The following is a 22,383-nucleotide window of genomic DNA, read 5'->3' as shown; positions in this document are numbered from 1 at the left end:
TAATTGGAAAAAAGAAAGCGAATTGAAATGCCACAAAAGATCCTACATGGAATTTGATCAAAATTGTGATCCAAAATTATATAATTAGAACAAACCAAAAAAGATTGCAGTCTCTCTGTTCCTACCCTGGGTAGCTGCAGCTAAAGCTCTTGCCAAAATAAATCACTTAGGGTGCTGGCTCAATAAGCAAGCCAACGCTACCTCTGTTACCCCAAGTGATCTTTTAAAGGAAGAAGAAATCACAAGACATGCATAGTTTCAAAATTGAGCAGCAATCGATTTCCTACTGCTAGCCCATGGACATGGCTGCCAAGATTTTGAAGGAATGTATTGCTTCAATCTCTCTTCATGCTCGTAATCCATCCAAACAAACATCCAGAAACAGAAGGAACTTGTGAAGGACTTAAAAGTAGAAAGCAACCCAGACTGGGTCAATGACCTTTTTGGTCAATGGGGATTAACAGGATGGGTTGCATCTTTGGTTAAGGGAATTTTGTGGATTTTCATTGCACGGTGACTGGACCACAAAAGCCCCTCTTCTGCATTCGGGCCTTCGTAAGGCTATAGGTTGTATTCTCCTCAACCCTGGCAATTGGACAATTTCCAACACCCCGTTACCCTATATAAACCCCCATCTCTGCCCAGTTTGGCAGAAGAGCTGTCACTGCATCCCTTCAGAGGAGCTGGCAATAAAGGACACCACTGTGGAACCACATACAGCCTTCTCTCTATCCCTGTGTGTCTGCCAGAGGCACTTGTGAGCACAGAGCGAAATCACTAAGAGCTGAACTCACAGAGCTGAAATCACTACAGAGGTGCTCACTAAGTTGCCTGAGGCTGGGACCTGAGCCGAGGGACCCAGACAGGCTGAGCCTGACAGCGCAGCGCTATCCCGACACCCATGGCAGTGGCTGCCCAGGGGCCAGATGGACCCCTGGGACCCCAGGCCACATTAACCAGGAGTGACTGGGATCACAGAGGAACCATAAAGGAAGTTACTGGAATAATACTGGGACTATGTGGGAGTGACTGGAATCATACTGGGTGACTTGGAGTGACTGGGACCTTACTGGGGGCAAATGGTACCATAATGAGAGTGACTGGGTTCATACTGGGAAGGACTGGAACCATACTGGGAGTGCCTGGAACTATTGTAGGGGTGAATGGGAACACCTGGGAACATGCTGGGATCATACAGGAATCACACTGGGAGTGACCGGGATGATACTACGATCACTAAGTGCAACTGGAAGTGACTGGGACCATACTGGGGGTGACTGGGAGCCACAGGGCCCATGCTGGGAGGAGCCTGGGGGGAACTGGGAGAACTGGCCCAGCCGGGGCTCAGGGTTGTTCTCCTCCAGGACTGCCCTGGGTCCTCCTGCCAGCCCTGGCCTCACAGAGCCAAGGGACAGGGGACAGCTGAGGGACAGGGGACAGCCGAGGGACAGGGGACAGGGCACAGCTGAGGGACAGGGGACAGCCAAGGGACAGGGCACAGCTGAGGGATAGGGACCAGCCAGGGAACATGGCCTGGCCAAGGGACACTGAGGCCCAGAACTTTGGGCTGTTGCCCTTGGGGTCCCAGCACAGGCCCAGGGGCAGAATCCCCTCCAGAAACTGTTGTTTGCTTTCAGCTCTGCTCTGGAACATTCCCCAGGAGCACCTGCAGTGGCTGCAGCCCGGCTGGGTGCCCGGGGCCACCAAAGCCGCTCTGGCAGTGCCCTCCTGTCTTGGGCAGGGCACGGAACACTCAAGGAAAGGCTCGTGCTGGGCTCAGGGCAGGGACAGGGCACTCCCCTGGTGCTGCAATGGGCACAGCAGAGCCAGCCTGGGCAAAGGACTGGGACAATGTCCCATGGAATCCCAGCATGGATTACTTCTCATTGCACTGCTCTCATTGGATTGGTCATCAATTGAAATCATTCCCCCATGGAATTCCCATGGCAGTGAGTTGCGGGGGAGATCCATCCATGGAATTCTCACCTGACTGGGACGAGAGTGACATCTGGTCATGGAAATTCCATGGGAATCCCTGCATTCCCAAGTCCCCCATTCCTGAGTCCCCCATTCCCATAGGAATTGCCCTTCCCCTCTTACACCCACCCTTGTGCTCCAGAGCCTCCTGACTAATATCTGATGTATTTTGGGGGCCTTTCCACACAGCTGTGTCCCAGGCAATGCTTCATCTGCTCCACCATGATCCCTTTGGATTCCCAGCACCTCTGGGTGATCCAGGTGGCACCGTCGGACACTGCAAAGCTCCCAGATCGCAGTTGGAAGGAGATGAAATCTCAGCCCTTGTAGCCGTACCCATGGGATCCACGGACGCTCTGTTGGACAGGAGGTCACAGCTGGAAACTACCTGCAGCGTGTGGAGACTTGGGAATGAGGAGAGAACGAACCCATGGAGTTGTGTCCCAGCCCCAGGGAGCACCTTGGAGATGGAGCTCCCTGGATTCCCATCCCAGCCCCACAGATCCCCTCCATCAACAGAGATCCCATCCCAGCCGTTCAGAGTCCTCCATTCCCACAGATCCCAGCCCAGCCCCTGGCTCCCCCCACTCTGGTTGTACTGGCCCCGTCTCCAGGTCACTGTCGGCCACGGGCCGGTTCCTGTCCTTAAGCTGGGTCGGGCTGTCCCAATATCTCAGCTCTAGCTGTCCAAATATCCCAGCTCTGGCTATCCCAATATCCAAGGTCTGGCTGTCCCAATATCCCAGTTCTGGCTATCCCAATGTCCCAGCTCTGGCTATCCCAATGTCCCAGCTCAGCTCCCGCCCCCATCCCCAGTGTCTGTGGCTCCATCCGGCCCTGCTTGCTGCCGCAGTGCTCGCAGGGGCTCCCATGCACATCCCCCACAATCAAGGACTGGGGGACCCGCAGGCTGGGCTCTGACAGCGCCACTTCCAGGAAATGCCGGGAGTGGAGAACTGGGGGGACATGGAGATTTGGGGGAGCTGAGGGGGTGGAAAGTGAGAGTTTAGGGATCCAGGGGGATCCACACACCAAGGAAAGGGGGGACATGAAGAGCAGGCAGAGCTGGGAAGGAGGTTCAGGGGCTCAGAGTCAAGGAAAGGGAGAGCTGGGATGGGGTGTCCAGGGAATCCTGTGCCCAGGAAAGGGTGTGCCAGGGCTCTTGAGTGTGAGGAAAGGAGGGGCTGGGGGCTGGGAAAGGCAGGAATGGGGGCCCAGGGGGCCCAGATGAGGGGAAAAGGGTGGGGCTGGGGGCTGGGAGAGGCGGGGGGCAGGGAACAGGTTGTGTTGGTGCCGGATAAGGGGGTGCAGGGGGGTCTCAGTGCCAGGCAAAGGGGTAAAAGCGGGTCTTGGTTCTCAGGAATGGGGGTGCAGGGGAGTCTCAGGGTCACGGAAACGGGGGGCAGGGACGTGGAGAGGTAGAAGGGAGTTCCAGGGATCCTTGAGCCAAGGAAAGGGGAGGCCAGGGTTTCCCAAAAAGGGGGAATCAGGAAGGGGACACCCGGGATGTTCAGGAAGGGGGAGTTCAGGACGTCTCTGGTTTTGCAAAAGGGAGGGCTGGGGGCTGGGAAAGGCAGGAATGGGGGTCCAAGGCGTCCCAGGATCAGGCACACGGGAAGTCTGGAGGCTGGGAGCCGGGAAAAGGGGAGCAGGGGGCCCTGATGCCCGGAAATGGGGGATTCAGGGCGGTCCCTGTGCAGGAGAAGGGGAGCAGGGGGGTCCCGGTGCCGGAAATGGCGGATCAGGGTCCCGGTGCCGGGGGTCCCACTCCCCCCTCGCCCGCCAGGAGCGCCCGCAGCCCCAGCGCTGGAGCCACCGCGCTGCTCCTCCTCACTCCCAGTATGATCCCAGTAGAACTCAGTCACCCAGGAGCTGCTCCCAGTATGATCCCAGTACAGCGCAGTCACTGCCACTCCTGGCATCCCCCCATCCCTCTCAGCGTTCCGACCGGCCCCGGCTCCATCCCCCGGCTTCGGCGGCTGCGCGGCTTCGGGAGCGGAGGAGGAGGGGGAGGGAGGGAGGAAGAGGCGGAGCGGCAGTCGGAAAAAGCCGGAGGTGAGAACGGGGAATCGCGCCGCCTGAGCCCGCAGCACCCTGGGAGCATCGGCCCCATCCCGCAGGTGCCCGGGGTGGGGGAGCTCGCCCCAAATATCCCGGGTTTGGAGTTTCTGGGGGGCTGTTCGGAGCTGGCAGGGCTCCCAAGCCGAGCCGCAGCTGCCCTCGGGGGACATCGGGGGTCCCCGGGAGGTGTTTCTGGGGGGTCCCGGTGGGCGGTGGTGGCGGCAGAGCGCCGGCGGGAGCACACTGGTTTTGGGGAGCCCCGGGAGAGCCGCGGCTTCCCTGGGCGGGAGCCCAGAGATAGGAAAGGCCCAGGAGCCCCAGCGGGGACCCCGAGAGGGGGGACCCCTGGCAGTGCCAGCATCCTGGCAATGGGGGGTGCTGGGGCTGGAGGGGCGGCATGGCCGGGAAAAGGGGTTCGGGGCTCCCGGGGCCACCAGGGACTGCTCCCAGCAGAGGCCCAGTTGCTCACCCTGCGTGCTTCCTGTTTCAACGGTACTCCCAGGATGAGCCCAGGTGCAGCAGTACGCGGAATAAATAAATAGACTCCACAATTTGGGGTAGTTATGAAGTGGGTATGTATTGTCAGCGCCCGACACAAGTAAGATAGCTCTCCAAGACTTGTGCCCTGAGCTTCAGTATGACCTACACCTTTATTCACAAAGGTGTTCCATATGCAGTACCTTACACGACTTTTCTATGCATATTCAACCCCTGGCCCCGCCTGTCCTTGCCTCTCATGCTAAATAGGTCCACACCCTTCTAGGCATGTGTGGTTTGCTGTGGTGGTCCTGCCGGGGTCTCTGGTCGTCTCTTGAGGCTGAAGATCGTGGTCTTCCTCATGGTTGAACTTTTTAATTTCTCTCCTTTGCGAGTGTGCTTTTGGTGCTTATCTGAGTACCGTCTGTCAGTCTCGGTATGCTTAGGGACAGAGGAGCCTCTTTATCTGGGTTCTTTGTATCTTCAGTTCTTTCTGCTATTGTGCCTTATGTAGGAAGCTTCAGAAATTTGCATTTTCTTATGCTCTTTTGTACCATGGCAGAGGTTTCTTAAGTAAAAGGTTAAAATTCAAAAGTGAACTCCAAAAATCTGCATTTCAGTCCCCCCTTTTCTTAAAAATATAGTAAATTCTTTTACTATAGGGGTTTTGATCTAAATTCTGACTTACCATTATGATGGTTCTTTTTTAGTAGGATTCCGTGAGTCCTTGAGAGTGAAGTCAAAATAGCCACGTGCTTTAACATTCCACATGAGTGTTAAAACAGACATCATTATACGTATGGTAATTAAAATCAATAAAACTATAATTCGGTGACATAAAGTGTTCATGATCCCAGTTGCTGTTGGCAAACATCCAAATAGTGCATCCCACCAGTTATGACTTGTGTCTTGTTTTACTCTTTGCAGGATTCTGTTTATTTTGTGTATGCAGTTACAGAGCTGTCTGCCCATTCTTTTGAATCTCTTCTACAATTTTGATTAGATATTGATGTTTCATCTTGGGTTAAATTCATTCCAATGGGTGTTGGGTGGTAATTCATTGTATGTCGTGTAGTTTGATTTGATTAAGTGGTGGGATACGACTGGTGCTGAATACACAAAGTCACACCTGGTAACCTTAATAAAGTTGCAAATACAAGAATTTGAATGGCTCTTAACAGCTATGGGGACTTTGTTCCTATCAATTTCTATGATATCACATTCAGTCCTTAACCATACACAGTTATTATCTATATACACTAGTGCAGTTTGTTGGTTGGTGTCTGGGTGGATCTCAAAGTGGCAAATGCCTTGGTCAGTGTCAAGGCATATGTCTTGAGCACTAACCAGATTATTCTCACAGATGAATCCTTGTTCCTGAACATTGCAAGGCTCTAAGTTAACAGTTTGCCATCTCCCTTGGATTTTCCAAGCCCATACCCTGTGTTCTGAGTGGTATAATACCAATTTTTCATGACTCAACCCTAAGGCAACAATGGGGTGAATAGCATGGCATTCAATGGAGTGAACTGTGGCGTTACATATAGTGAGCACAAAGGCAGTAGCCGTGTTAGTGGTGGGATTATATGTAGAATTTACCATGGTCCACCAAGATTGGAAGTTTCTCTCCAAGTCTGTAGCACTGTCCCAGACAACCTTTTTTACTTCAGTTGGAAACACCCCCTCGCTTCCTTATGATTAGAGCAGCTGTTGACTGTATCCATAATTGTGTTTGTATACAGCTAAGGGCTAAAGGTATGCTATCCTGTGCCCCCTTTAGTGCATCTGTTACTAAGCTATGGTCTTGATGTTCAGTTTCTCTCCATCTTGGCAACACCTTTGAGATTTGCCACTGACTGTTTCCCAATGCCAATAGAGATGATTGTAAAGGCTGTTTCAATTTTATCAGATCGCTAGTTGCTACAGCTAATTTGTTCATTAATATTTCAGTGTCAATCCCATTCAAAACCCCTAACCAGGTCCCTAACATCCCAGTTAGATCCCATCACATTCTGTCCCTGAAGTGTACTTGTTTTTGCAGCTATTTTGTCCATCACTCGAAGGATGACCTTAGGAAGGGGGAGCAAGCTGGTTGAACCGTCGAGATATTAGTTTGCATTAACAGTTCAACATGCTTAAGGGACCATTCTGCATTAAATAACAGTTTTTGTTTACCCGTATTCCTTATAACATACGGGCCAATTTCATAAACCTGAGGTTCAGGCTTAAATGGCATATTTTGGGTTTGTGTTTGAGTGCTGGGTTGGGTTGTAACGGGCTTGACTATAGTGCTTATCGTAAATTTGAAAGACAGTCCAATAGTGTTGCGGGCCCAGAGGCAAACCACATTGACTGCTTATCTTAATGTGAAGTTGTGCCAACAGTCTAATTCATTTGGATGATTGCAAATCTTCAGCACTTATTCACACTGATTTGGGTTGCTTTACTATGAGTAGTCCCATTAATCATTTGACATCCTATTTTAATTACCTCCCCTATGGTCCCTTGAAGTGACCACAACCTCTCTTTATGCCACTCCTGCTTTTTATATATTTGGTCACTGTGCATGACCAGAGTTGTTAGATATGAACCTTTTAAAGATTTCCCCATGGTTTTGATGTATTGAGTAAAGGCTTAGGACCAGGGCCATTCAGCGTTGCTCTGGCTAGGAGTACTTTCTAATTTTTGGATTACAACTATGGTTGTAAACAACACTTTAGCAAAAATCCCCACCCACCATGATACATTCATTTTGTCTAGGTAAATTTCAGTTTCAGCTCACTATCACCTGGTGTTATTCTCCAAGTGGCGTCTGGAGTTTTCTTAACATGCCTGTGGTGGATCCAAGTGCTTTGTTCTATAATTTTGTTTGCAGTGAAGTGGTAAGGAGCATTTGGTATGGTTCCTCACATTGTGGTTCCAAGGCTCTCTCTGTAAGAGACTTAACACATACATAGTCTCCAGGTTGTATGTCATGTACTGGTGTATCGAGCCCCGCACCCCGAGTTCCAGCCATATATTCCTCAATTGCTCTACGTTGTTTATTTAGAGTGATCGTATAGGAGGTTAGTGACACATCTTGGGTAGACATTCCCTTATGCAACCCATATGGTCTCCCATACAGCAATTCAAAGGGACTCAGCTTTTCTTTAGTCCTGGGTTTGGTTCGAATCTGCAGTAATGCTAATGGGAGGGATTGAGGCCATGATAAATTAGCCTCTTGTCCTAATCATACAACTTGTTTGATTAAATGATTCATTTTCTCTATCTGCCACTTGATTGTGGGTTATATGGGGTGTGAAGTTCCCAGTCTATGCCCAAGTATTAGCTAACCTGTTGCACCAATTTTGCGATAAAATATGATCCCCTATCTGAGGAGATTGTGGCTGGGACTCCAAAGCGTGGTATGATTTCCTGTACCAATACTGATTTATAAAAAAAATATGGATATTGATCTAGTACTGATATCCAACTGTGACGGATGAAAACTCTCTAACAGTTTAAAGTTAGAAAGTGTATGTTTATTCAACGCCGGGCAGCGTGTGGGATAGCTCCCAAATACACACCGCACCTTCCAGGTGATTATAGAGATACAAGTATTGAATACATAAAATACAAATACATATTCATAATTTTGGTACATCTCATTCCCCGCTTCATATGCTAATTACTCCAAAAGCTATTAAGCATGCATAGTTTGTTCCTTGAAATGGGTCGGTGGTCTCTTTCATGGGGAGGGCTCCCATAATGAGGTAGTAAATGAAGTCTTCCTCGTTCTGACCTTTCTGCCTTTTCAATGCAAATATGACAAATGAACTCTTGGTAGAGCTCCCATTCCTTGTCTTCTATTGATTTCAGAACAGAGGAGGCCCACAATTGTCTTATGTTCCTAAAAGCTATTTGTCAGTTTCTATATTCTTCATTATAAACCCAGCTAACTGAACATTGTGCTGACAAGCAATCAATTATTAGTTAACTACTAACTCCTTACTTCATCTAGGCCTACTCATTTGTTATTATTATTTTAATTAACTCTAGTAAGGCTTATTTCTAACTAAAATCTTAGCTCCTCTAAAATCTCTAAATTCCTTAAAATTTACATTTCAATACCTTAGTTACTTCCTGAGCTTTAGAAGTCCTGGTGAGGAATGCTTCTGGCTATCCTGAAAAGGTATCTGTTAGCACTAGTATAAACTTATACCACCCTTTTCTTGGCAATTCCGTGAAATCGATCTGCCATTGCTGCCCCAGCCCATGACCCTTCCCAGTCTGGCCAAGTTTTGGTTTGGGAATATTTTTGGGGTTGGTCTGGAGGCAAAGGTCACATTGTTGAGTCACTTGTGTGATAGTTGCCTGTAAATGCCTTTCTATGATCCTTTCATTTAGATATTTATATAGGGCATCGATACCTAAATAAATTAGGGACCATAATAAATAGGAGGGTATAACTAATTTTCCATCTATGGTGGCCCATCCCTCTTGGTCATAGTCTCTTTTTTGCTCATAGATAATTTTTTTGTCTAATTTGTTGTATTTTGGCTTACCTTCAAGGGAAATTTGCCTGTCTGGAACCAGGGCCGCCTCAGTTATTACCTCAATTTTTGCTGCTTCTTTTGCTTCCCTATCTGCCAGCTCATTCCCTTCTTCCAATTCTGAGTTTATCTTCGGATGTGCCTTAATGTGCATGATTGCTACTTTCTCTGGCAACTTGACTGCTTCCCAAAGTCACAGTATTTCTGATGCATGTTTAATATTTTGCCCTTGAGAGTTCAGCAGTCCTCTCTCTTTCCAAATGGCTCTGTGAGCATGCACTACTCTAAATGCATACTTTGAGTCTGTATATATGTTTCTTTCTTTCCCTCTTGCCAATTCTAAGGCCCAAGTTAGAGCGACTATCTCGGCCTTTTGTGCAGAGGTATTCGTTGGCAGGGGTCCAGATTCTATTACCTCCTTGCAGGTAGTTACTGCGTACCCGGCGTGCCGTTTTCCACTGATGACGTAACTGCTTCCCTCAGTGAACCAGACTTCTGCATTATCGAGAGGGGTGTCTTTCAAGTCAGGGCAGCTGGAATAGGTGGCCTCGATGGTCTACAGGCAGTCATGTTCTACTGGTTCTCCCTGGTTTCCACTGAGGAAGGAGGCTGGATTGACAATGTTAGTCACCACTATCTCTACATCATCTTGCTCCACCATGATAGCTTAGTATCTCAGGAACCGTTGTGGGGAAAGCCAATGTCCGCCTTTCATCTCTAGCACTGCAGACACAGTGTGGGACACTAGCACAGTCATTTTCTGGCCCAGGGTAAATTTACATGCCTCTTGGATGTTCAGTACAACTGCTGCAACAGCTCTGAGGCATCCAGGCCACCCTTTAGTGGCTGCATCTAATTGCTTAGAGAAATAAGCCACTGCTCTGTGGTACGGGCCGAGGTCCTGTGCTAATATTCCCAAGGCAATTCCTTGCTTCTCATGGGAGAACAAAAGGAAAGGCTTACTCACGTCTGGTAATCCTAGAGCTGGAGCTGACATGAGGGCTTTTTTCAGTTGGTTGAAAGCCTGTGTAGATTCCTTTGTCCATTGAATGTCCCTGCTTTCAGTTGCAATCAGTTCATATAAGGGCTTCACAAACAGTCCATAGTTATAGATCCATAACCCGCACCCCCTGTCATCCCCAGGAAAGTTCATAGTTCCTTTACAGTCTGAGGTTTTTGGGTCTGGCATATTGCCTCCTTCCGGCTTTGGCCTAGGGTACGTTGTCCAGCACTGACTTCATAACCCAGATAAGTTACCTTTTGTTTTACTACTTGGGCCTTTTTCTTTGATAGCCACTACCCTTGGAGTCCCAAAAAGTTCAAGAGGCTTACCATCCAGGCCACGCATGCTTCCCTTGTCTGCGTGGCTATCAGTATGTCATCTACGTACTGTAGCAGCTTCCCTGCCTCTGGAGGGGCTTCCCAGGTCTCTAATTCCTTTGCAAGTTGTTCTCCAAACAAAGTAGATGAGTTTTTGAATCCTTATGGGAGTCTGGTCCATGTAAATTGAGTTCTTTGCCCGCTTTTAGGACTTTCCCATTCAAATGCAAAAATTTTCTGGCTGGCTTCATGGATAGGAAGGCAAAAGTCTTTTAAATCTAAAATGGTAAACCAAGTTAGTTTGGGTGTTAAGCAAGTTAATAATGCGTAGGGATTGGCCACCACAGGATACAGATCTTCAGTTACCTTGTTCACAGCTTGCAGATCTTGTACCAGTATGACCATCAGGTTTGCAAACTGTTAGGATAGGAGTGTTAAAATCAGATTGACATTCTTTTAATAATCCTAGGTGCAAAAAGTTCTCAGTTATTGGGCTAATCCCTTCCTTATCCTTTTTCCTCAAGGGATACTGTTTAACCCTGACAGGTTGCTTTCCCTCTTTTAGTCTGATCTGTATAGGGGGAATGTTTCTTGCTCTCCCTGCTACATCAGAGGCCCATACCCCAGGGAATACCTGATTGATTATCTCTTCATCAGTCTCAGTTTCTCTCATGACTTCACTAGTAGTTAGTATCAAACTCAATACTTCTACAGACTATTGATCATTTACCTCCAGAGTCATCTCCCCATTGTTAAATATAATAGTTGCCTGTAATTGTCCCAGCAAATCTCTGCCCAAAAGTGGCTCAGAGGAATTGGGTATATATAGAAATTTGTGGATCCCCTACCGTTTTCTTAGTTTATATTTTAATGGCCTAAAGAAAAATGCCTTTTCAGTTTGGCCAGTCCAACCTGTAACTATAGCATAATCATCCCCTATGGGCATCAAGGCTGTATTTAGAACTGAGTACATTGCCCCAGTATCAACTAGGAATTTTGCTTCTTTCTCCTTTGTCCCCAGCTTCAGATTTACAACCAGAGGGATTGCTGGGGTAGTCTCTTCCAGTCCCCCCTAATCCTCCTGCACATGGGCAACCACCCCTCTCCTTTGATTCCGTTGACCATTCTGTTTCCGTTCTGGACAGTCCTTCTTCCAATGGCCCTGTCTCTTACAGTTAACACACTGATTTCTGCTTAATCAAGGAGGGCCTTGCTTGGATGGCCCCTGCCTGCTCTCATGTTTTTCTCTCCGCTCCTCCTGCACCATTGCTATTAAGTTTTTAATCCCTCATTTATACCCCTCTTCCCTGTTGCTAAAGACTGTCCAGGCTTCCCCCAGTAAAGCTTCTAAATTCCATGCATTTTCTTCTCGGATTTTTTGGAGTTTGCACCTAATGTCCCCCATGGACTGTCCCAAAGATAGATTAATTAGTTGTATCCCCACTTCAGATGCAGGGTCTAGTGGTGTATAGCATCACATTGCATTTCTCAGGCAGTCCAGGAACTCTGTGGGGGATTCTGAGGGTCCCTGTTTAATAGCATATAAAGCTGACCAGTTTATAGTTTTAGGGATTGCTCTTTCCACTCCCAGTATAATCCAGTCCTGATATTTCTTTAGCCTCTGTCTTTCCTCTGGGTTTGGGTTCCAGCCTGGGTCCTGAAGTGGAAAGTGTTCCCTTAGATCCACTTCTTGTTGTCTAAAGTGGTCTGCTACCAGATCTCTTGCTGTTTTTAAAACCAACTGTTTTTCTGTTTCAGTGAATGTGTCTAATAACAGCTGGATATCACCCCAGTCTGGATTGTGCTACTTCATAATGTATCATAGATGTTTAGCAGTATTTACTGGGTTATTTTGGTAATCTCCTGCAACCCTTTCCCATGCTTCCAAATCAAGGGTGGAGAAGGGCACCTTCACTAATATCTTTTCCCCTCCTGGTATTAGCGTCTCCCATAGAGGGGACTGTAATATTTGTCCTCTGGTTTGGGATGCAGTTGGGCTGCTTGGAGGGGTTGGAGCAGGAGTCTTCTGTAAAGGAGGAGGAGTAGAAGTAGTAGAAGGGATAGGAGGAATAGGTGGAATAGATGGAATGGGGGGTGCAGGTGGAATAGGTGGTGTAGGTGGGATAGGTGGAGTAGGAGGCAGTGTAGGTGGTACTGATGTCCCACCTACACCAAGCCTCCACCCCTACTCCCCTGCCCTCCCAAGTGAAGGCTAAAGGTGGCCTAGATCTCGTTCCTCTAGTGCTGTGCGAGACACTTTGTTCTGGTGCACCTCTGTCTTATGCTACAAGGCTGAGCAGGACCGTTAAAGTTCTCCCATTTTGCTTCTGTTTTCTTTTTCAAGAGCCAGAACGAGGGGGTCAGAGAGGGGCCCTGATGCCTCAGTCCCTTTGCCAGTCAGGGTTATTTTGGAGGGAGAAGAACATATCACAGCAGGAAACCTCTTCCCATTTCCTCTCTCTTTGTAGAAATAACATTAGCTGTAACAAGGTATTATATTCTAATGTACCTGTAGGAGGCCATCTGGCCCCCTCCTCTAGGCGATAGAGTGGCCACCAACGGGAGCAATATTTGATTAAACTTTTTTTATTTTCTATGCCCCCTTTGCCTACTATTTCTTTTCAGTGTGCTAAGACACATCCTTGCGGGCTGGCCTTGGGTACTTCCTTACTCTGTTTTGCTCCCATTTGTCTTTTAGAGCAAACTTAACTTATTCAGTTCTGAATGTTCAAATATAAGTCACAGATAAAAGGACCCCTTTTTATTTTTTAGTTATTAAAACAAAATATTAATAAAAATATAGTTATTCAAATAACCAAATAAAATATTAATAGCCAAATTAATAATTGATAATATTTTGATATTAGAATATTATTCTATTATATAATTAACCATCAATTGTTGTTAATTTATTGTTTTCCCAGTGCCACATAAATTTACTAACTCCTAAGGGTTCAATCCAAACCACTGGGGAGGAAAGAAATGGGAAAAAAAATTTCCTTCGGTCTTCCTTTTAATACTAAGGCTGTGCCACTCTTTTATCCTTTCCCAGTCGTCTTCAAATACGTCCCAGGTTTCAGGGTTAGGTGATTTTTCTCCCAGATTAAATTCACTATTTCACACCTTGCTTGTTCAACCCCTGGGTTATAGTATCTTTGTATTTCAGGGGTACACGCACGACATGTGGACTTCCGCCTATATGAAATACAATACTACCTCCTCTGACACTTCAAGCATTGGAGGAGAACCCAAGCTATGTGCCAGTCTGGCTTCCAGCAAAAGGCTGTCAATCCGCACACAAAACAGGGGATTACCCCTCTAGACCCCACCTCAAGGGGTTTCTCTGGTGGCTGTTCCCAGTCAAAGGCTAGATAGTAACTTGTTGAACTTTGGTACATTCCTCCTAAGAACACTCTGTCTCTCCCTCCGCCTTCCCATTCTATGACTACCCAGTCCCCTGATGGATGAAGCTTGGTTCAAGCTGAAACCACCTGTGTAGAGCCTGTCTCGAAGGCTGGGCTCTCTTGGCCCAGGCTTGAAGTTCTGCAGCCACTGTGGGCAGATTGCCTCTCACTTGTAACAAAACCTATCAGCAAACCCCGCAATGCAAAGGATCTCTCAGTGACAGCTTGGTAACACTAAAAGGCAGTGTTATTGCCCAATAAACATTTAACTCTTAGCCCAGTCTAGCTTGCTGGTTATCTTTAGCTAGATCTTGCCCCTTACTAACCAGCGATACTTGTAAGTGGTGCTTGGAAGTCTTGACTTGTACCATGCCCTTACTAGGTGCACTATCAGCTAACAGTGTCCAAAGCAACTCCACAAACCACGCCTTGTGTCTATGCGCCTGCTGCACTATCAGCAGGCTGCGCTGAGCACCTTTGCAAGTCTCAACTTAAGCCCTGCGCCACATTCTCTCCGCTTGGCAGAGCAGATATGCCAGCTCTCGCCATGCCACTTGGGCTTTCCAGCACTGCTGCGCCGCTCTTAGCAACTTTGTGCTGCTCCTAGCAACTCCACACCGCTCACACTTTCCAGCAATGTCGCAACACCGCACCATGCTCCACTGTTTTATTCACACAGACACATGCACACGTACACAAGCATGCACATCCGGATGTAACAGACACACCACACCGAAATTGGGACACACCACACTGAAATTGCGATTTCCTCCTTCCCCAAGTCACGCTATCAGCTCAGGGGGTTTCTCCCACTGCCAGTCTCAGCTCCGGCAGGTGGCCTGCTTGCAAGCCCCTGGGCAAAACTATGTGCAAAAATGTCTTAATGCAACTTATCATTGCCAACCTTAAAAAGAGAAATTAATACATACTGCTTTCGTCTGCTGCTGATGGGCCATGGTCTTCTCCCTGCAGTGTACAGCTGAGATGCAGAGTCCCTCCAGAAAAAACAACCCATGCGGCGCCTGAGGGTGTCTGCCCCTAACTAGACCCACGAGTGAGCAGAGCCGTCCCACCAGAGTCGCCAACTGAAGCAATACACGGAATAAATAAATAGACTCCACAATTTTGGGTAGTTATGATGTGGGTATGTATTGCCAGCACTTGGCACAAATGAGATAGCTCTCCAAGACTTGTGCCCTGAGCCTTAGTCTGACAGACACCTTTATTCACAAAGGTGTTCCATATGCAGTACCTTACACGACTTTTCTATGCATATTCAACCCCTGGCCCTGCCTGTCCTTGCCTTTCATGCTAAATAGGTCCACACCCTTCTAGGCATGTGTGGTTTGCTGTGGTGGTCCTGCCAGGGTCTCTGGTCGTCTCTTGAGGCTGAAGATCGCGGTCTTCCTTATGGTTGAACTTTTTAATTTCTCTCCTTTGTGTGTGCGCTTTTGGTGCTTATCTGAGTACCGTCTGTCAGTCTTGGTATGCTTAGGGACAGAGGAGCCTCTTTATCTGGGTTCTTTGTATCTTCAGTCCTTTCTGCTATTGTTCTTTATGTAGGAAGCTTCAGAAATGTGCATTTTCTTATGCCCTTTTGTACCTTGGCAGAGGTTTCTTAAGTAAAAGGTTAAAATTCAACACATAATTCTACAAGCTAGAATATAAATGCTTAATTCATTTCGTTAACTTAAGTGAACTCCAAAAATCTCTGTTTCACAGGCATTCCCAGTATGAGCCTGCTCCCTTCAGCTCACTCCTTGTAGGATCCCTGTTGCTCCCAGTATGAGCCCGGGCACTCCCAGTCATTCTCCATTATGATGCAATTTGCCCCCATCACATTCCCAGTGGCTCCCAGTGTGGCCCCAGTCACCACCTGCATGTTCTTGGGCTCTCTCAGTATATCCCAATTGCCCTGAACATTCTCGTAGTCATTGCCAGGCACTCCCAGTTACCTCAGCATGGTTCAGCTGCCTCCACTTTTATCCCAGTCACTGCCAAGACATCCCAATTGTCACCAGCATGCATCCTGTCATTCCCAGTTGCTCCCAGTTCCTCCCAGTGTGTGTGCAGTTGTCTCCCAGCATGAGCTTGGTAGCTCCCAGTAACACCCAGTCAGAGTTCTTTCACACACACTATAATCCCAGTATGATCCCAGTCACTTAGATTCTAATCCCAGTCACTCCCAGTCACTCCCAGTATGATGCTAGTGACCCCCAGTGTGATCCCAGTTGCTCCCTGTCAATGCATGACCTGCCAGCATGACCCCAGTAGCCTCCAGTATGATCCCTGTGACTCCCCCTGTGACTCCCAGTCTTTCCTAGTATATCCTAGTCACGCCCAGCATCTTCCCAATTACTCCTAGTCAATCCCAGTATGATTCAAGTAATCCTCTGTGTGATTCCAGTCTCACCCAGCATGGACCCAGCTGCTCCCACTGGGATCCCAGTATGATCCCAGTTGTCTCTAGAATAGTCCCAGTCCCTCTCAGCATGGTCCCACTCACTCCCAGCTGTTCCCAGCATGGTTCCAGTCCCCCCAGTATGGTCGCAGACACTCCCAGTATATCCCAGTTGGCTCAGTAAGGTTCTGGTGGCCTCAGAATGATCCCAGTCTTTCCCAGCTACTCTCAGTTGCCTCCTGCATGATACCAGTTTCTGTCTGTTGCCCAAAGTGCCGTCCCAGTTGCTCCCAGTATGGTCCCAGTTGTGGCCTCAGTCTCCTCAGCATGGTTATAGAACCTTCCAGTTAATCCCAGTTGCTCCAAATATATCCACATTTTCCTCCCACCATGGGCTCAGTAGCTCCCAATAACCCCCAGTCAGAATCCATTCACACCTGCTGGAATCCCAGTGGCTCCCCCCCACTATGGCCCCAGTCACTCCCAGATTCTCCTAGTATCGTTTCAGTCACCACCACTATGGCCCCAGTCACTCCCAGTATTATTCCAGTCATGTCCAGAGTGACTCCCTGTCACTCCCAGTGTGGGTCCAGTTGCTCCCAATCGCCTCCAGCGTGGTTCCAGTCACAGCCAGCAACTTTCCAGTCACTCCCAGTATGATCCCGGCCAGTTCCAGTAGGATCCCAGTATGACTGCATTATCATCCAGTGTAGTTCCAGTTACTCCCATCTAGCCCACTGTGGTTTCAGTCTCTCCCAGGGTATTCAGTTGGCTCCCAGCTTGTTCCCAGTCGTTCTCAGTTGTCCTCAGTTGCTTCCAGCCTGATCCCAGTTGCTTACAGCCACTCCAAATCATCCTCAGTACAGTCCCAGTTGCTCCAAAAAAGAACCAGTATGATGCCAGTCACTCCCAGCATGGTCCCAGTCATGCCCATTTCCTCCAGTGTAGACCCAGTCACTCCCACTCGCTCCCAGTTGCCCCCAACATGGGGTCCCAGTTCTCCCACCCAGTATATCCCAGTTTCCTCCAGCATGCATCCAATTATTCCCAGTTCCTCCAGTTTGCTTGCAGCATGATCCCAGTTTCTCTCTGTTGCTTCCAGTAGCCCTAACTATGATCCCAGTTGCTCCCTTTCAACACCAATATAAGCCCAGTAACCTCCAGTATGATCTTTGTCACGTGCCAGCACTCCCACTATGGTCCCAGTATAATCCCAGTAACTTCCAATCACTCCCAGTATGGTCCCAGTTGCCTCCAGCTAGATCAACCCAGTCAGTCTCAGTATGATGCCATTTCCTCCCAGCGTGCTCCCAGTCACCCCCAGTATGGGGGATGATATGCATGGTGTGTTCCCAGTCACTCTCAGACACTCCCAGTATTAGTCCAGTTCCTCCCAGTATGATCCAGAGATGACCCCAGTGTGCTCCCAGTCACTGCCAGTATGAACCAGTTGTGCCCCACATGGTTCCAGTTGCTCTCTTTCACCCTCACTTTTGTTCCAGTCACTGCCAGTCTCTCCCAGTGTACCCCAGATCCTTCCAGCATACTCCCAGTCACTCCCAGTTACTTCCAGCATGATCCCATTTGCTCACAACCACTCCCAGTCAGCCTCAGTATAGTGGCACTCACAGTGCCAGTATGATCCCAGTCACCTCCAGCATGAACCCAGTTCATCCCAGTATAAGCCCAATTGCTTCTGATCACCCCCAGCATGCACCCAATGACTGCCAGTTTCTCCCAGTTGCTCCTAGCATGATCCCAGTTGCTCACAGCTGCTCCTGGTCACTCTCTTCATGATCCCAATCACTCCCAGTATATCCCATTTGCCTCCAATATGGTCTCAATTGCTTCCTGCAGGCTCCTACTCACTCCCAGTGTGATCCCAGTATGATCCCAGTCTCCCTCAGTGTGATCACAGTGTCCCTGGCATGGGCCCAGCTTCTCCCAGTATGATCCCAGTATGATGTCAGTACCAGTACCGTCACACTCACTCCCAGTGTGATCTCAGTATGATCCCAGTACAAACCAGTCTCTCCCAGTGATGCCACTCTTGGGATCCCCCAGCCCTCTCTGTGTTTCCCCCTCCCAATCTCCCAAGAGGAGCCCCAAGGGCCGGCAGTGCGTAGGCAGGGTCCCCAGCCAGCCCCAGATGGGATGTGCAGCCCCCAGTTTTCCCAGTTTGCCTCTCCTTTGGCCCGTGCCGGGACAGCGGGTGGGAGCAGCTGAGAGCCCCACGCTGCCCATCCTGACCTGTCCCAGCTCCATCCCTGCTCCTGCCGCGGGCTGCCGAGCTACAGGAATGGGGCACTGAGGGTGTCGCTGCTCCTGGGGGAGGAGGAGGAGGGAGGGAAGGGCAGGGATGGAGGAGGAGAGCCAGAAGGGATGGAAGTAGGGGAAGGAGGTGGGCTCAGGGAGGAGGAGGAGGAGGAGGGCTGGAAGAGGAGGGACAAAGGAGAATCAGGGAAAGGAGAAAGAACCAGGAGGTCGAGCACTCCCTGAATTCACAGCCGCCCACCCATGGGATCATCATCCCACAGGTGAGCAGGGAGGGGGAGCCTGGCCCAGATATCCTGGGGGGGTCCCTGGGTTGGGGTTTTTGGGGGGATGTTTGGAGAACGAAGAACCCCAAAGATGAGTGGAAAAGGCCCCTTGGGGGGACACTGGGTGGGGGTCCTGGTGGCGGCTGCCGGCAAAGGCAACCTGGAGGAGCAGAGCCCTGTGTCCCCCAGGAGCCCAAAGTGAGGAGCCCAGGGAGCGGGGAGCACTGCCATTGGCAGGACGCTCAAGAGCCTGGAGAGGGGCAGGGGGGACTCCTTGGAGCCCCTGCAGCCCAGAGCAGAGAATAAGGGGAGAAGGGACCCTGGGACTCGAAAAACCCCTGGCATCTCTTAAGTGGGGAGAGTGAAAAGGGGGGAACTTTTTGGATTCCTGGGACTCTCAGCAGCCTGGGGAGGGCGGGGACTGAGTAGACAGGGGACCCCCAATCCAAGCGTGATCCCCAGCAGCTGGGACAGGGGGGAGCCCTGAACATGAAGGGGAAGAGACCAGAGGCAGGGAACTCCTGGGAGGCGTTTTCAGGGCTGAATCTTGGTGTTTGGGAGATTTTCATGGACCCGAGATGGCTGATGACTTCTAGAGATGGACTTGGGTAGAGTGACCTTCATTCTCAACATGCTCATCCCTTGTTTTTACCCAAACCAGGATTTCCCATTCCCAACCCTTGGCTGCATGGAGAAAGTGTCTGCAAGGAAGAGGAAGATGCCCCAGGACACCCAGGCAGGTGAGGAGGAAGTCAGTGCCCCTTTCCCTCTCTCTCCTGCTCCATTTCCCAGCCCAGCATGGCCCCCAGCAGGAAAAGCCCCCTGACGACACCATCCTGCTTGGGTCGCACTGGCGGGATCTCCTTCCTCTTCCCTCTAGCATGGAGGCAAATCCCATCCTCTCCTTGTCCTTCCTCCCCCAGACAAGGAGCTGATGATGGAAACTAGGGACGACAAATTCCCTCAGCAGAGCCTTGTGGAAGAGGCCATTTTGAGCAGCTCCATGGTGCAGGAATCCAATGGGGAGGAAAAGCCCCAGAGATCCCACAGGAGGAGGGGCTGCAAACCCAGCCCAGGGTGCTCTGAGGAGGAAAGACCCACCCTGTGCCAGGAAGGTGGACAGAGCTTCAGCCAGAGCTCACAGCAGGTGGTCCCTGAGCAGCTTCACGATGGGGAGAAACCCTACAAGTGCTTGGAGTGTGGGAAGAGCTTCAGGCAAAGCTCCAAACTGATCCGCCACCAGATGATCCACACTGGGGAATGGGCTTACGAGTGTGGGGAGTGTGGGAAGGGCTTTAGCTGCAGCTCAGAACTCATCAGGCACCAACGCATCCACACCGGGGAGAGACCCTATGAGTGTCCCGAGTGTCAGAAGAGGTTTTACACAAGCTCCAGTCTCCTCTTGCATGAGCGGATTCACACGGATGAGAGGCCCTTCCGCTGCCCCGACTGCAGGAAGGGCTTCAAGTACAACTCTGCCCTCATCTCCCACCGGCGCATCCACACTGGGAAGAGAGGCCCTACAAGTGTGGGGAATGTGGGATGAGCTTCAGCTGCAGATCCTACTTGATCAGCCATCAGAGGATCCATACTGGGAACAGCCCTATGAGTGTGGGGAAAATGGGAAGAGCTTCAGCTGAAGGTGCCAACTGATCATCCACCAAATGAACCACACTGGGGAGAGACCCTATAAGTGTTCCAAGTGTGGGAAGAGCTTCAGCCAGAGCTCTACCTTGACCCAACACCAATGGAGGCACAGCTAAAGGAAGCCTTGTGAGTGCCCTGACTGCAGGAAGAGCTTCGTACCCTGCTCCAACTCCATCCCCCATGGGAGGATCCACATTGGTCAGAGCCCTGGTGACCCACATTGCCAGTGATCTCTGCTGAGAAGACACCTGCAAGGTGGTCTCCACATCATCCTGGATCCCCACAGGCAACTGGTGAACTTGGCAGGAATATCCATCAGGACTTTGATCAACATTGGAAATTAATTGAGAAGAGCTGTTTCTTTGAATTTACAGCCCAAAAAATCTCACCTGCTCTGTCCTTTTTTCTTCTGATGGCATCAAGCAACAATGGCTGTACTTGAAGGTCTTTTTCTACCTGAATAATTTCCATGTTTATCCCATCAAAACACCTGGAATTGGGGTTAAAATAAAGAAATTAAGCAAAGAGATCTAAAGCTGAATCATTTTACTAGGATTTGAGTGTGAATTTGGGGTTCACAGGAAGATTCAGGAAGGATTTAGGTGTTCTGGGACCATCCAAGCCAGGAGACATGGCCCTGTTCCAGTAGTTGTTCCAGCAGAACATGTCCATCTGATCCCATCTGTTCTCCAGGAATTGCAGTTGTCTGTCCCAGTCCCTGGCCTAGGTCTGCCCATCCAGGGTGTCCCACACAAAGTGCCCAAATCGCTACTGAAGTGCCCAAACTGATCCTGACTGTGGATTTTCCTGTCCACTAACCTCTCCTGGTCAGCTCCATGGAGGGCTGGGAGGGGTTTTAGGGACTTCTGGTGAGACTGAGAGAGACTTTTGTGGCTCCTGGGGCCATTTGTGGTGCTGGGAGAGGGTTTGGGGGCCTGCTGGAGGTAACTGGGATATACTGGGAATGAGTGAGGTCATCCTGGGGGAAGGTGGAACCATAGTGGGGAATCTGGGGTGACAGAATGAGCATGCTGGGGGCAACTGGGATATACTGGTAGTGTCTAGAATCATACTGGAGGAGACAACACTGGGAACAGCTGGGAGCAACTGGAGGTAACTGGGAGTGACTGTGTCTATACTGGGGGCCACTGAAGTCATACTGGCAGTGTGTGGGACTGTGCTAGGGGTGACTAGGTGCAACTGGGATTGTACTGGGTGGAATTGGGATGACACTGAGGGGTATTAGGATTGTACTGGGAGTGACCAGGAGCATGTTGAGGGCAATTTGGACCAAGTTGGGGACAACTGGGATATACTGGGAGCAACTGGACTGCACTGAGGGTGACTTGGTGTGGCTGTGGGCAACTGGAGTCATGCTGGAAGCAACTGGGAGGAAGAGGGAGTGACTGGGAGCATGCTGGGATCAATGGGGATATACTGAGAGGGACTGGGAGTCACTGTGATCATACTGGGAGTGACTGGAACCACGCCAGTGGCCTGGGCTGGGTGATGTGGGGCCTCAGGGAGCACAGAGAGCACTGTGACACTGTGGGGCCTGATGGAACCAAGGGGACATTGTGACACTCTGGGCCCAGCCTGGCCATGGGGTGTTTTGGGAGCCCCAGGGTGCCCAGGGCAGCAGAGCCCCTGGCTCAGGGGCAACAGCTCCCTGGGACACCCTAGCCATGTGGGCAGCAGGGGATGCCCAGGGAGAAAAGGAAGCCAAGGCCCAGCGCCCCAAAGGTGGCACTAGATGAAGGACATGACAGGAGGGAGAGGCTGCTGCTGGGATGGCACTGGGCTGCCCAGCATTGAGTCAATGTTGTGTGACATCACAGGGCCTGTATGACATTACAGAGTGGGCTGTGACATCACAGGGGGCTGGGTGACATCACAGCCATGGCTGTGTGACATCATAGAGTTGGCTGAGTAACAGGTCAAAACTGGCTGTGTGACATCACAGATTGCGCAGTGATATCACAGGGGCTCTGTGAGGTTACGGGGCGGGGTCACTCTGCCCCAGT

General features: G+C 49.9%; 1 protein-coding gene across 25 annotated transcripts; it reads left to right on the top strand.

Moving 5' to 3' along the window:
- Positions 1-3,638: 3,638 nt before the first annotated feature.
- LOC110483339 (uncharacterized) lies at positions 3,639-20,884 on the top strand. Of its 25 annotated transcripts, none has more exons than XM_085564134.1 (5): positions 3,996-4,032; positions 12,126-12,183; positions 14,744-18,709; positions 19,374-19,452; positions 19,593-20,884. In XM_085564134.1, the coding sequence occupies exons 3-5, from the start codon at positions 18,690-18,692 to the stop codon at positions 20,256-20,258; spliced, it is 765 nt and encodes a 254-aa protein (XP_085420260.1). In that variant the 5' UTR covers positions 3,996-4,032; positions 12,126-12,183; positions 14,744-18,689; the 3' UTR covers positions 20,259-20,884. The 25 variants fall into 25 exon arrangements, 24 of the variants coding, with proteins under 24 accessions (XP_085420269.1, XP_085420260.1, XP_085420256.1 ...); XM_085564130.1 differs by having other exon boundaries at positions 12,126-12,222; XM_085564133.1 differs by having other exon boundaries at positions 4,010-4,097.
- The last annotated feature ends 1,499 nt before the right edge of the window (positions 20,885-22,383 follow it).

Source organism: Lonchura striata, chromosome 32 (assembly GCF_050655825.1).
Source record: "Lonchura striata isolate lonStrDom1 chromosome 32, ASM5065582v1, whole genome shotgun sequence".
Taxonomy (NCBI): Eukaryota; Metazoa; Chordata; class Aves; order Passeriformes; family Estrildidae; genus Lonchura; species Lonchura striata.
Note: the sequence above shows the minus strand (reverse complement) of the source record. Positions and strands in the feature narration are given on the sequence as shown.

Coding starts and splice junctions, on each gene's coding strand:
- LOC110483339 (XM_085564138.1), top strand. CDS start 18,690: ATGGGATCATCATCCCACAG. Junction 18,710..19,373: donor ATGGGATCATCATCCCACAG/GTGAGCAGGGAG, acceptor TACCCAAACCAG/GATTTCCCATTCCCAACCCT. Junction 19,453..19,592: donor GCCCCAGGACACCCAGGCAG/GTGAGGAGGAAG, acceptor TCTTCCCTCTAG/CATGGAGGCAAATCCCATCC.